General features: G+C 40.5%; 1 protein-coding gene across 7 annotated transcripts in view; it reads right to left on the bottom strand.

The window, feature by feature from the left end:
* Nucleotides 1-253: 253 nt before the first annotated feature.
* Nucleotides 254-14,779, bottom strand: part of epb41a (erythrocyte membrane protein band 4.1a) — a 273,926-nt gene continuing 259,400 nt past the window's right edge. For all 7 annotated transcript variants that reach the window (XM_019264151.2, XM_019264152.2, XM_027282915.1 and 4 more), the window contains 2 exons: nucleotides 3,226-3,345; nucleotides 254-1,450 (listed from right to left, as the gene is read on the bottom strand). In XM_019264151.2, the coding sequence (XP_019119696.1) occupies nucleotides 3,247-3,345 (99 nt within the window). In that variant the 3' untranslated portion in view covers nucleotides 254-1,450; nucleotides 3,226-3,246. The remainder of the gene's footprint in view (nucleotides 1,451-3,225; nucleotides 3,346-14,779) is intronic.

Below are 14,779 nucleotides of genomic sequence, written 5' to 3'. Positions count from 1 at the left end.
CGTAATTCATTGTCATTTTATCAGTCATTGTACAATATGTTTGTGTTGATTTGTCCTGTACACGTGACATCCATTGCACGTCTGTCCGTCCTGGGAGAGGGATCCCTCCTCTGTGGCTCTTCCTGAGGTTTCTTCCACATTTTTTCCCTGTTAAAAGGGTTTTTGTGGGCAAGTTTTTCCTCACTCGAACCAAGGGTCTAAGGACAGAGGGTGTCACTCCCTGTACAGATTGTAAAGCCCTCTGAGGCAAATGTACTTTGTGACTTTGGGCTATACAAATAAAATTGATTTGATTTGATTTTGATTTGATTTGACATTTGCAGTTTATTAAGTTAGCTAGCTTACTGTGCTCATTTTTCAGCTGCTTTATTAACGGTCATTTGAATTTACTCCCTCTGGATTAGTACACACTGCCCATTCTGCAGAAAATAATAAACGTGATACATGCAGAAATAATGTCATGCTTATAAAAATTAGTACATTTTTTTCCCGTGACTGGAATGCTCTCAATACAAAATCACGATGTTACATACAACTAAACTGAGTAGATCTAAAACGCAAAACAGACAAAAAGAAGATAGAGGTGGAAATAAGAAAGAAAATGTCATTTTAGTACACTGCTGTCTCTAAACCCCATTCTAGTGACACAAGTACTACAATGACAAGAACAATTAAAACAATCAAAAGATGTAAAAACCAGTCAACAAATAATTAAGTCACAAATTTAAATGAAGTGAAAGGAGTAATTGCCCCCATGGTTTGATAGTCATTGAAATTGATGAATTGAAAAAATAATTTATCACATTGAGATGAAAAATAAAATATTTACTGTACAAGAAATGACACGTAACTCTCACTAGGATTTGATAGGGAACCTCGGTTCCAGTTGTTTACAACTCCCCCCCCCAGAAGAAGAAAAAAATTACCCACAATCCCTGTATTAATGCTGTTTGGAACACACTGTTAAAACATTTCACCTACAAGTTATTGATAACCAATTCTAATGGTAAGAAAAGCGGTAGAAAAATAAAGTATCAGTAATCTCAAGATTAAAAGACCAAATGCCCTTGAAAATTTTCTTAAAGTCCCCAGACAAAATAGAGAGGAATATATCCACAAATGCTGTACTTTATTTTCTTTTTTCCATTTAAAAAAAACTTCATTTTTTTTTTATTTTTTTTTAAATCAGTCCAGCGGTTGATCTTTTGGCAGTAATTGTGGCGTTTGTGGGGAATACTGTAAGGGTTCTTGGGAATTTTCTTGCAACTTCATCTCCTTCGGGGCAAACTTCACACTCATGGAGGTTAAAGTGTATAGTTCAACTTTGAAGCTTTTTCCCTCTGATGTGGTCTGGTGGTTCATGACAAAGGCTGTGGAGTTGGGTGTGACGGCTGGGGGTGCAGCAGTAAAAGGGTATGATGGAAACACAGTAAGGAGTAAGGGTGGGCAGCTGAGGTGGTGGTTGGAGGTATGGTTGATTGAAAAAAAAGGGGCAAAGAGAAAAAGAGAGAAACATATCTTTAGTGAATTATAACAGGTTAAAACCTGGATAATAAAAGTGACAAAGAAAAAGGACAGTGAGCAAAAATACAAGCTTTTATCCTTAGTGAGCAAACCAAAACATAATTAAATGTGACATACAAGTAGGAAGTTAGTCAAGGAAATTTTATACTGCAATAATAAGACTCATAATAAATAATAATAATGATGTCTGCAATAATTCTCAAAACAAAATAGGTATCTATTCAATGGTCTCAATAGTCTCTGGAGGAAGTGTTGAGTTACACTAACAACAGCTTACTAGACAGAAAAATGACAAAAGTAAAAAATTAACAAGAAACTAGAAAAAAGTGAATAACTTCTGTCAGACAAAAGACAATTTTCAGCAGAGCGGTGAGTATGACATGACTCTGTTACATTTTCCACATTGTGGAAATTTACATCATACTAAATTTATGGAATGGTTTGCATTAAACACCTTATCTTAGTGAGAAATGCTCAGATGTGACCTGAAATGAAAAAGGTGCTCTTTTGTCCCAAATTGATGTCAGAGACAAGTGAAACCATTGCCATAAAATATATCCTATTCTACACATTTCTAAGCAAGAAACTTGGATATCGGTACTTCTGGAAAAGAATGCTAAACCTATATTTTACATGCTTAACAGGAAATTACAATAGGACAGATCAGAAAAGAAGAATCCTTCTTTTGAAAATATGATTAAAAAAAAAAATAGAAGTCCCATCTATAATATATGTCTGTTCTAAGTAAAGGCTTATGTTATAATTACAGCCTTTTGCCTCTTTTTTCTTCTTCCTCTATGAGTCTAGAGGGCAATCCAGGACAGAGCTGGCCCTGTTCACCAGTCTGTTGAGTCTTTTAATGTCCCTCTCTGTGCTTCCCCCTTCTCACCAGACAACTGCATGGAATAATGCAGATGCCACCACTGTGTCATAAAAGGTTTTTCACAGTTATAAAAAGTTAAGAGTCCTGTTAAAATGTATTTATTATTTTATTGTTTGAACTCCTGGGACTCTGAAATTGTCAAGTTGAACTTGAGTTGAACCCTTATATACTTGATTGTTGTATGTTATGTTATCGTTATCTAAATATCAAATCTAAACTTGGACTCAAATAGTGGTTGATGAAAAATACATGCTAGTTGTGTTCTAGATATAATGGTGAGAGATAGACTGTCTGTCTCCTGAGTTTTATATAACAGAGAGGGGACTGACAAAAAAGTCAATTTGTGTTGTGCTTTTATAACCCTGCACCTTATAAGCTTGTGTAGTCAACCCTCTGTTAATAGCGTTTTACTCTCTCACCACACAAACACTTCATCTCAGTGCTACCTAGCTTCATACCAGCGCTTTTCTGCCAGAGAATCATGCTATATGAATGCAAGTCCAATGATTCTTGACTAGGCCCAATGTATTACTGACATTGATTAGCTAATTAATCAATTTATAATTAGAAGCTTTATACATCACTAGTTTCGTATTCATTCATAATTTGGCCTTCCAGGGGCTAGGTGGAGTAAGCAGGTTTGGGGGCACAGAATGCTTTTGTAAAACCAGTTTTGCTTTTTGTATTTCCAATTTTCTGAATAATGCTATTTGCTGTGTTTGAACAGTAAGTGATTTATGGTTGTATCAAGAGTTCCAGTCGGACCAGAGAAAGGGTAGTTGGTGGTGGGTGAGGGGGGGTTCAGTATGGACACTCACCTTCCAGATGATCAGTCTGTCTCAGTCTGGAGTGATCTCTGTTTCCTGGTGCACAACCACTTTGGTAACAGACATATCCGGGTGCTGCTCTTTTGCCTCTTTAATGGCCTGGGCCAAAGCCTGAAGAGTGAAGGCAGAACAACAACAAAAAAGGTTTATTGCGGCTTTCCAAATCCTTTAAAGACGCTAGAGAGGCTGAGATTAGGTCCTGTATGTTTGGTATGACGCGCTGATGCTCAGAGAAGCACGGAGAGTCCAGGTAAGTTTCAAAGTATTTAATGAGAAACACAAAGTTACTGGTGGATTTCCGCTTACATGCGCACATCAGATGGAAGGAACGTGTACGCTATTGGCATGTATCAAAGCAATCAAACTAAACAAAAAATTACGTCTACCTAACCTGCCTCTCTCCTCCCCTCTCTCCCAGTGCAGGTGATTCAGCCCCTAATATAACCTACGGCTATCATCAGCTGACACCCATGTGACCCAAACCACACACATCACCGTGGCAACCAGACCAACTAAATCAATCCCAGAATACTGATAAGCAAAACAATATATAGCTCCTACAACACCAGCCCCTAATTATTAAGTGTGGTGTATTTTCGGTGGTGATGCTGATGAAGATGTTTGAAGAGAAACTCCGCCGACACCGTCTTAGTCGTATAACAAGTTTATTACAACAAGCACAGTGTCGAAGCAAGTAAAACTACTTGGAGAGCTCCTGGCCGAATCATGAGAGACTCTCCCGACTTATGCAGGACAAGCCCTTATATAGGGTATTTTGTGGCCCCCCGACATACAATTAAAATAGCTCACGGCAAAACATATAATGAAGTTACTTAAATCAAAGGAACAGGTAAGACAAAAGAAATTCCTTTCCCAGGACAAAACCTCCTGAAGGCCTAACCTTTGACCTGACTCCTTATCAATGTATCTAAAGAAGTCTTTGTTTCATCTGAACATCTGGCAGCGGCTCCAACCTGGCGGGGCTCTTTAGCACCCCCACCGAAATAGCCTCTGACCTAGGAGTGGTCAAGATAACAGCCTGTGACTAAACAGGTATTGTAAAATAACCCGCCAGGTAAATAGCCTCTGCCTGTGACTAAACAGGTATCTTACACTAAAGCACATGTCTACAACAGCCTCAGCATTAATATAAGACTATGCTAAGACTATGCATCTATGCGCAGACACCTCATAAGTTAATCTAAATAATTACTCACATACAAGTAGGAGACAACCACATGAAAAAGACTTTCAACAATAAAGCTCAACAATTAATGTCCATCAATAATCCACTCTCAAATCTTCTTTCTTCTTGAATCATATGAATCAAAGGGTCCACAGTCTCACCGGTCAAAGTCAAACAGTCAAAAACCAGCAACGTGAGTCTAGTAACAGTCCAAAAAAAGTAAAAGAAGTGATAACTGAAGCCAGTATGTCCTCAAACGGCTTCAGCCTCCTGCAGCAGGCACCTTCGTGATAGGCTGGTCCAGGCAGCTGCTCCGGGTTTTAATCCGCACCTGAGGAACGAATCCTCTTCGGTCCAGGAAGGTTTGTATCACTCGTCCCACAGGCCAAGAGTTTCGAGGTACCGTGCTGGTCATGATGATGACGAGGTCTCCCACAAAGATTCCTTTTCACTTCTGTCCATTTCTGACTCTCATGCAGTTGAGATAAGTATTCCTTAACCCATCTCCTCCAAAACAAGTCAGACATATATTGAACCTGTTTCCACCTCCTATGTGCATAAATGTCCGAGGATTCGAACACTCCTGGTGGCAATGTTGGTGAGGTCTTCAACAGTAGCAGGTGATTTGGCGTCAATGCTTCCAGGTCATTTGGATCCATGGAGGCTTTGGTGATTGGTCTACTGTTTATTATGACTTCAATCTCACAAAACGCTGTGTAAAGGCTTTCCTCATCTAAGTTTTGTACTTTCAGGGTTGAATTAATAAAACCTTTCGAACAGACCGTATCAACCGTTCCCAAGCTCCCCCATGTTGTGAGCCAGCAGGTGGATTAAAGCTCCACTGGATTCCCTTTTGAAGCATGACATCATGGATCTGTACCTGATTCCACTGTTCGATGGCCTTCCTCAACTCTCGTTCTGCTCCTACGAAGTTCGTTCCATTGTCACAGTGTAGCATGCAGTGCATTAATAAAAGAGTCGGTGTCCAACGATGATGCAACTTTGATGTGTACCGCTCTGATGGCGAAGCAAGTAAATAGAACACCGTACCTCTTTTCCATGCTCCTTCTACTCTTAACCTCAAAAGGTCCGAAGTAGTCAACTCCCACACAGGTGAATTGTGGTTCATCTGGGACAATTCTTTCATGAGGCAAATCTGCCATCTGCTGGTGAACTGGCAGAGCATTCAAATGGCAACAGGTGATACACTTGGCTAGCACTCTCCTGATAGCTGAACTCACACCAGCTATCCAGTATCGCTCTCTCAGCTTAGACAGCATATGGTTACGGCCACCATGTCCCACTTCCTGATGCCTAAGTAAGCACTCCAAGATGTGAAGATCTTTCGCTAGGATTGACTGGACTTCTTAACAGGCTGCCCTTTCCCAAGACCGATTAGCTCTTCTGGAAATCTCTTTCCCTGGCAGAATTTGATGATGGCTAGCACAGCCTGGTCCAGGTCTGTCACTGTGAGACTCCTGTGCACCACTGTCCTCTTAAAATCCATCATCTGCCTTTCCACAGAGGATTCCTGTTGTTCCTGTTGTTCCTTGATGTCAGACTGTACAAAGGTCAGATGTCTTCTCTTCTTTACACACGGCATAAGCCAGCTCTTAATCCTCAAGAGCCATGCCACTGATTTCTTTAGACTTGTCCAGGAGGAGTCCAAAAGATCCATCTGTAACTCCTTCCTCCAAAGCATGTCCATGTGGCTGGCCATAGTTGCAGCGATAAGCTCCATCCTGAGGATTGTAACGCATTTCAAAGGAGCTACTCAAGCTTTTCCCATCACAAAAGCACTGTGTACTTCCAAGTTCTTGGTTTTCAACAGCAGGTAAGTCACTGTTCCATATCCGTGTTCGCTGGCATCACAGAAGTGATGTAACTGGGCCTAAGTAACTTCTCCAAAGCCTGGTGGCTTCAAACATCTGCTGACCTCAAATCTGTCCAACAGATGCAGCTGCTGCAGCCATTCCAACCATTCTTTAGAGACTGACTCAGGTACAGTGTCATCCCAGCCTAGTCCTCTCCTGCACAGGTCTCTCAGCATCTTCTTTGCTGTTAAAACTACAGGGCTCAGCATTCCAAGGGGATCGTAGATTGAGCTGACAGTCGAGAGGATTCCCCTTCTGGTAAGTGGTCTATCCTTAAGCACAATCTTGAACATAAAAGAGTCTGATTTAATGCTCCATTCCAGCTCCATGTCCAACCCTTTAATGCCTTTTGCTCTGTGATTCTCAGGGATGGCTTCCAGCACGGTCTATTACTCATCCACTTTGTAAGAGAAAATCCACCCTCAGAACACAAAGAGACCAAGTTCCAGTAAAGTGACACTGCTTCCTTCTCCGTGGCCACTGACACAAGGCAATCATCCACATAAAAGAAGTGCAATAGTTTATCCACTGTTTCCTCACTGTAGAGATGCCCGTAGTCCTCTGCACACTTTCTGAGAGTGAAATGGAGATGATGTCGCCCCAAACAAATGCACCTTATTATAGGTGATTTTAACATTCATGTGGACAACCACAATGATAGTCTTAGTACTGCGTTTCTCTTTATTAGATTAAATTGGCTTCTGTCAGTGTAAATAAACCGGCTCATTGTCTGAATCACACTCTTGATCTTGTTCTCTCATATGGCATCAAAACTGATAATCTTTCCACAGAATCCTCTTCTGTCTGACCATTTTTTTAAAAACCTTTGAGTTCATACTACTGGACTATAAGCCTTTGTGTAGAAACTTCTACAGCAGATGTTTATCTGATAGTGCTGTAGCTAAATTTAAGGAAGTGATTCCTTCAGCATTGAATTCAATGCCATGTCTCAATGTAACACAGGACTTGTCTGCTTCCTTTAGCCCCTCACAAATAGATCATCTTGTTGATAGTACTACAGGCTCATTACAGACAACTCTAGACTCTATTGCACCTCTGAAAAAGAAGACAATTAAACAAAGGAGGTTAGCACCATGGTATAGCCAGCAGACTCGTAAATTAAAGCAAGAGACACGTAAATCTGAACGCAAATGGCGTGCCACTAAACTGGAAGAATCTCATCTAGTCTGGCAAGATAATCTCAAAACATACAGGAAGGCTCTCCGTAATGCCAGAGCAGCCTACTACTCTTCATTAATAGGAGAATAAGAACAACCCCAGGTTTCTCTTCAGCACTGTAGCCAGGCTAACAGAGAATCACAGCTCTACTAAGCCATCTATTCCTTTAGGTCTAAGAAGCAATGACTTCATGAGCTTCTTTAATGATAAAATTATAACTATTAGAGACAAAATCCATCACCTCTTGTCCTCAACAGGCATTGATCTGCATTCTGATACAGCAAGTTTGGAAACAGCTGTAAAACCTGATATGTATTTAGACTGTTTTTCTGCCATCGACCTTCATCAAGTAACTAATAATAATAATTTCTGCATCTAAGTCCTCAACCTGTCTCTTAGACCCCATCCCAATCAAGGATGTTTTACCTCTAGTTAGTCATTCTTTATTGGATATGATTAATCTGTCTTTATTATCAGGATATGTACCACAGTCCTTTAAGGTAGCTGTAATTAAACCTCCTCTTAAAAAGCCCACTCTAGACCCAGAGGTCTTAGCCAACTACAGACCGATATCAAACCTTCCCGTTCTAAGATACTTGAGAAAGCTGTAACTAATCAGCTGTGTGTCTTTCTCGATAACAATAGTTTATTTGAGGATTTTCAGTCAGGATTTAGAGTGCATCATAGCACAGAGACCGCATTAGTCAAAGTTACAAATGACAAAGGACTCATCTCTGTACTTGTCCTGTTAGATCTGAGTGTCGCATTTGACACCATTGACCATCAAATTCTTTTACAGAGACTAGAACATCAAATTGGCATCAAAGGAACCGTATTTCTTAGATCGATCTCAGTTTGTTCACGTCAATGATGAATCCTCCATGCATACCAAAGTTTGTCATGGAGTCCCACAAGGTTCTGTACTAGGACCACTTCTATTCAGTTTATATATGCTTCCTTTAGGGAACATTATTAAGAATCACTCTATCAATTTTTTATTGTTATGCTGACGACACCAATTATATTTATCGATCAAGCCTGATGAAACCAATCAGTTAACCAAACTCCAAACATGCCTTAAGGATATAAAAAGTTGGATGACCTACAATTTTCTGATTAAATTCAGACACAACTGAAGTTCTTTTAATTGGACCCAAACACCTCAGAAACTCTCTTTCTAGAGACTTAGTTACTTTAGATGGGATCACCCTGCCCTCCAGCTCCACCGTAAAGAATCTTGGAGTTGTTTTTGATCAGGATTTATCCTTTAACGTCCACATAAAACTAATTTCGAGGACTGCATTCTTCCACTTACGTAACATCGCTAAAATCAGATGCATCGTGTCTCAAGCGGATGCAGAAAAACTAGTCCACGCATTTGTTACTTCAAGGCTGGACTATTGTAACTCTTTGTTATCAGGCTGCTCCAATAAGTCTCTTAGGACTTTGCAGTTAATTCAGAATGCTGCTGCACGTGTTCTGACAGGAACCAAGATCAGAGATCACATCTCTCCCATTTTGGCTTCCTTGCATTGGCTCCCTATTAAATCTAGAATAGAATTTCTTCTCCTTACTTACAAAGTTCTTCATGGTCAGGCACCATCATATCTAAAAGAGCTCATAGTACCTTACTTCCCCTTCTAGAACACTGCGCTCTCAGGACGCTAGGTTCCTTGTGGTTCCTATAGTCTCCAAAAGTAGATTGGGAGCCAGAGCTTTCAGCTATCAGGCTCCTCTTCTGTGGAACAAACTACCATTCTGGGTTCTTGAGGCAGACACGGTCAACACTTTTAAGAGTAGACTTGAGACTTTCCTTTTTGATAAAGCTTATAGTTAGGGCTGGCTCTGGTCATCCCTTAGTTATGCTGCTATTGGGTGAGTGGGTCTGTCGGTCTGTCACAGCTTTTACTTGTGTTCCTCTCAACTCCATTCTCAAAGGCTTTAATGAATGTGTGATATTTCAGTGGATCACCGATCATCATATATTGGGATCTCTCTCTTAGGTAGAGCTGATAGGCATTGCTGTTGCATTAACAATGTTGTTAAATCGTTTTGTTTCCTCATGATGCCAAGAACGTCATTTCAGGTTTCCAGATCCACTGTGTTAAATCCTGGTTGTCCATGTACATCTTGTGTGTTGAATGGGTCCATATGAAATTGCATTTAGTTTTGTTCATATGAAGTTGTATTTGTATTAATTTCAGTTTGTTTAGGAGCGAATTCATCTGCATTGACGTTGTGTAACTCTTTAGATTCTGCCTTTTCCAAATATGATTTCATTCCATCCAAGACCTTTGACGTCCTTTTTTCACTTGTTGTGCTTTTTATCTTAAGAATTTCAAGTTTTGCCATTTTTTCTGCAATTTCAGTGTTCAGTTCGAGCTCTTCTCTCTTTTTGTGCAGGCATTGCTCCTCTTCTTCCAAAGCATGCTTATCCTTTAATAGTTTGTGCCTCATAGTTAAAGCTGCAAGCTCAGCTTCTGCCTTTAAACGTGCAGAAGAAATTGAAGAGCATTGAGACTGAGATGTTTAGTGGCTTTCAACATTTTCAACATACAACAGCGTGTTTGAGTTCATTTTGCAGTTTTTAAATTTTATTCACCAGAGCCTTTTCAGTGAGTTTCCTCTCCCTTTTCCCAGACTCCAAGTCAGAGCATGAGGCAGCGTCATTTGTTTGACTCATTTTACCCCATTTTCATTCAGTTTTCAGTGAACCGTGACATTTAAATCCATCCACAATGCACAATCGACATATCTGAACAATTCATCTCAACAAGCCAGCATCAGCATTCCCCCTTTAAATATCATAAAGCTTTGCATACAAGCGACAAAGTGCAGACGTCATTCAGAGCACAGAGCAAACATAATGCACAGACAACGCATATCCGACCCGCATTCCTTCATTCATGTTCGAAACGGAGACACTTCAATGCAGTCCGGATTCCTTCTCCACACACATACACGCACAGGTAAGCTCAGGGGTGCCATCACCATTTTAAATGTAGTATTGCCAAATTTCTTGCTCAGGCCTGTCGTGACGTATAGCACGACGACCCACATAATTATGTGTATTCAAGGAGGAAGTTTTGTTTTACTTTTGGTTGTTACTGTTTCTTTTGCAGTGGGATAACATAAAATTGGGTACTAAAATAGTTGTAGCCATTTTATAAACTCTTACACTTCAAAAAATATTTGATGACTCAATCAAGTGATCTTGTTGCTTTGACTGAGTTAGGTTGAGTCAATAAATCCTTTTTATACAGAGTACAGTTGGGTGCAGATGTATCCCATCACCTTGAATTGACAAAAAAAATCAGACAAACAATGTGAAGTGTAAAACAAAACATTTAATGTTATTTGATATGATGACAATATATACAAGAAAAGTTTGTAAACTTAAATCAGGGAATGGGAAAACTTGGTCCGGATTTTAGCAGCCACCACATAACAAGATTTTTAACAAAATTAGGCCTACTGGTAAGAAGATATTCTTTAGTTTTTTCAACTTAAGAAATATGATTTTTGTGTCACTTAAAGCTGTTTGATCATAGATGAAGGAAAGGCCTGTTAAACGTACTGAGCTGCATCTTCATCCATGGTCATGGGCTAGTCTGTGGTCTGGACTGTTGCGCTGCCTACCGCTGGTCTGTGGAAGAAAAAAACATCATAAATAACCTAGATATAATGTATCAACAACATATGAATAACAGCTGAGGTAATATGAAAGGCTATATGGAGCTAGGCTTTGAATTGATGTGGTGACAACAAGCTTTTCTATATGGTGAAATTAAAAACGCAGGCGGACCGGACAGTTGCCCAGGGCGCCATGTCACAAGAGGACAGGGCAGTTGCCCTGAGGCGACACGCCACACGTGTTAAACATTACTTACCATCTCTATACTAAGATGATTCCATTTCTGACTGAATTGATGTCTGAGAGTGCACAGTGTGTGCTGAAGAGCAACTTACCGAGCTGCATCTTTATTCATGGTCATGGGATGGTCTGTGGTCTGGACTGTAGCGCTGCCTACCGCTCGTCTGTGGAAAAAAAACACATCATAAATAACCTAGATATACCGTATCAACAACATATGAATAACAGCTGAGGTAATATGCTTTTCTATATGGTGAAATTAAAAACGCTTAGCCTAACACATTTTAAAAACAACAGAAAAAAATAACAGCAGCAAAAGGATGAGAACAGTTGATGTGATGTGCAAAGCCACCAGTGTGTATGACCCTAAATTAACTGCTAAGGTATTGTGGTTCTGCTGAATTTTACAGGGGGGTCACCTGTGTACAATTGCATTGTATTCAATACAGCAGCCACATATTTATGAATGTATCTTTACTGTAATGTCACTTACCACCTGTAACAAACATGACTGATGTGTTGTGTTTAACCCTTACCTAGTTGCATCTGCTGCCTCAACTACTGTTGCAACACTGTTGTCAGTCTTTCTGTTTGGGGAAAATAAAAACAGGTTAAAACATATTGGCAAACATGGTTGTCTTAACAACAATGACATTCGGGAGAGAGGAGGTTTGTAGACACAAATGCAACTATGTACTACTATAACTGACGTGTTCTGTCTCATTTAAGACCAGCTCTCCCTTCATGAATTTCATTTGGTTGTCTACCAAATTGAATCTTCATGGATTTTAGTTACATTTAACTGATAATGAAATAAATCAACTTCATAGTTAAGAAGAATGTGTTCAACATCACTTTCCATCTCTGACATATGCTCAAAACTAACCTTCTGAAAAATGACCACATTGTACCTCTGCGAGGTTCACCTGCCATGGTGCATACAGGCAACTCCTCCTGTCTAGATGAAAAAACGTCAACTTACATAGGCTTACTTAACAGTAACAGCAGAGGTCTCAATAAACTTCATTAAAACACTCACACGTTATAGATCCAACACATTATGCTAGTTACTGTCTGCTGCCATATCAAACAAACAAAACTATTTAGCTCTGCTGAACGATGGGCATGGGGTAGACCTTACATGATTCAGACCACTACCACCCGAAGCCTGTGACTGCCTGTTTATGCCAGCTTGACATGCTCTCTAGCCAAAAGTTACAGCTAACTTCACTGCGACACTGGCTGCTGTGATTATTAATCTGGCATTGTTTTGTTTAAAACTAGAGTACAGATACTTTATTGATCCTGAAGGAAATTAAGGACGATCTTACTTTCCAATTATGCTGTTAAACATTACATGAGCTTAGTTAGCTATTGTTTTAACATGTTGCATGCAACAAATTTTTTGCTAGAATGCAACGACATTTGCTAGCAGCATACTGACTACTACACTTACTGACATTATTTCAAGCAATGCGACTTTGTTTAGAAATTCAGACAAACATAGCTATTTATATAGAAATATACTGTATAGTTGGGAGTTGCAACACTGTTGGAAAAAGGTAATTAGCATGTCGTCTTACCTCAGAGTTCGTGGGTGACGTCTGCGTCTTGAAGTTGCCCGCTCTGTGCTGCTGGAAGATGTGCAAGGTAGCGAGTATTGCCAGGCAATACTACAATGAAAAGTAGTATTGCCGTGGCAATACTGGCAATACTGGCAATACTGACGATGGTGGCCCTGGGTAAGCTTACCTGTCCTCCATGACAGATGTATGGCGTGGCGCTTTGTCTTACTTTGTTATAAAGTTGCACTTACTGGGCGTCTCGCTGATTCCTTTGCGCTGCGAGTGATCGCTTTTATCGATGCCCTTTTTTTGTTGACGAATATTGCGGCTCTCCAAATCCTTTAAAGTCACTAAAGAGGCTGAGATTAGGTCCTGTATGTTTGGTATGACACGCTGATGCTCAGAGAAGCACGGTGAGTCCAGGTAAGTTTCAAAGTATTTAATGAGAAACACAAAGTTACCGGTGGATTTCCGCTTACATGCGCACATCAGATGGAAGGAACGTGTACACTGTTGGCATGTATCAAAGCAATCAAACTAAACAAAAAGCGGTCAACAAAAAATTACAGCTACCTAACCTGCCTCTCTCCTCCCCTCTCTCCCAATGCAGGTGATTCAGCCCCTAATATAACCTACGGCTATCATCAGCTGACACCCATGTGACCCAAACCAACCAGACCAAATAAATCAAACCCAGAATACTGATAAGCAAAACAATATATAGCTCCTACAAGGTTTGTCACAAATCTGTTCACAAATCGACTTATTGCAACCTGCTGATGACACTCTGTGACACTTAAGCTCAGTGGCAACTTCCCTCTGAGTACATCCCGTTTGAAGCCTTCCTTTGGCCAAGTACTGTTGATCGATTTTTTGTGGTCGATTCATGGATCATACAGTAGTAGTGAAACACTGACCAGTTGGATGTGTGCATTCAAAAGTTTAGAGAAGGTCAAATTAAGTTCACCTGTAAAGGTGCATTCTGAAATTTCAACTTTTTGTGAGCAGTTTATGCATTTCAAGCAGAAACTGTGGTGACACGTAATTGAGTGTGCCTGAAAGAGCACACTCTTTAAAACCTCTCGGGCTTATTCTTCGTCTTCCGTTTCTTCCGTGTTTTTTTCGGTTCGCATCTCCTCCCAGAGTTTTTGTCGCACATACACAAAACGGGTATCAAAACGACCGGCTCAGCCGGGAATGGTATGCTATGACTTTTCTAGAGTTTCGGCAAAAGGTTTTGCCAAAAATCGCCCAAAACCATGCCAAAAAATGAATGGGTGTGTATTGCGAGAACTTTCCAGAGCTAGAGTGAGTGATCTCATCGCTAGAGTGGAGAGGGAGAGAAAAAGTCGTCGAAAAATAAATTTGTAAACCGCGATTGTGGCCGCAAATGTGAAGCTACAGAAATCATTTATAGCTAGAAACGTAGGAAAATTTGTCGTGTCACTCACATTCGCCTGCTAAAGCTGTCACATTTATAGTTTTGGCCCAGTACACACTAATTGACTGACTACTCCCTTTCACAGCCTCATAGACTCCCATGTTATTTTGAGCAGGGAGCACCTGTGACTAATTACTCAGACAGGGAGGAGAGGGGGGAGGGGCTATTTTCAAAATAAGAGTCAGAAGGCAGAAGCCAGCAGGCAGAAGCCCTGCGGTGACCATTTTAGCAGTTATTGGCACTTAATTTGAACTTGTCTGTCTAAAATGACAGACTAAGACAGCAGAGCAGCTAGTGCGTTAATTGCTAACATCCATGGGAGAACTGGGACCAAAAATCGGCCCTGGCATTTTGGACCAGAGCAGCCCACAACAATGACCCCCCCCCCCTCACGGCGAACCTTTTTCTCGTGCGCCATAGACGCGC

The sequence above is a fragment of the Larimichthys crocea genome, chromosome X (genome assembly GCF_000972845.2).
Source record: "Larimichthys crocea isolate SSNF chromosome X, L_crocea_2.0, whole genome shotgun sequence".
Classification (NCBI taxonomy): domain Eukaryota; kingdom Metazoa; phylum Chordata; class Actinopteri; family Sciaenidae; genus Larimichthys; species Larimichthys crocea.
Note: the sequence above shows the minus strand (reverse complement) of the source record. Positions and strands in the feature narration are given on the sequence as shown.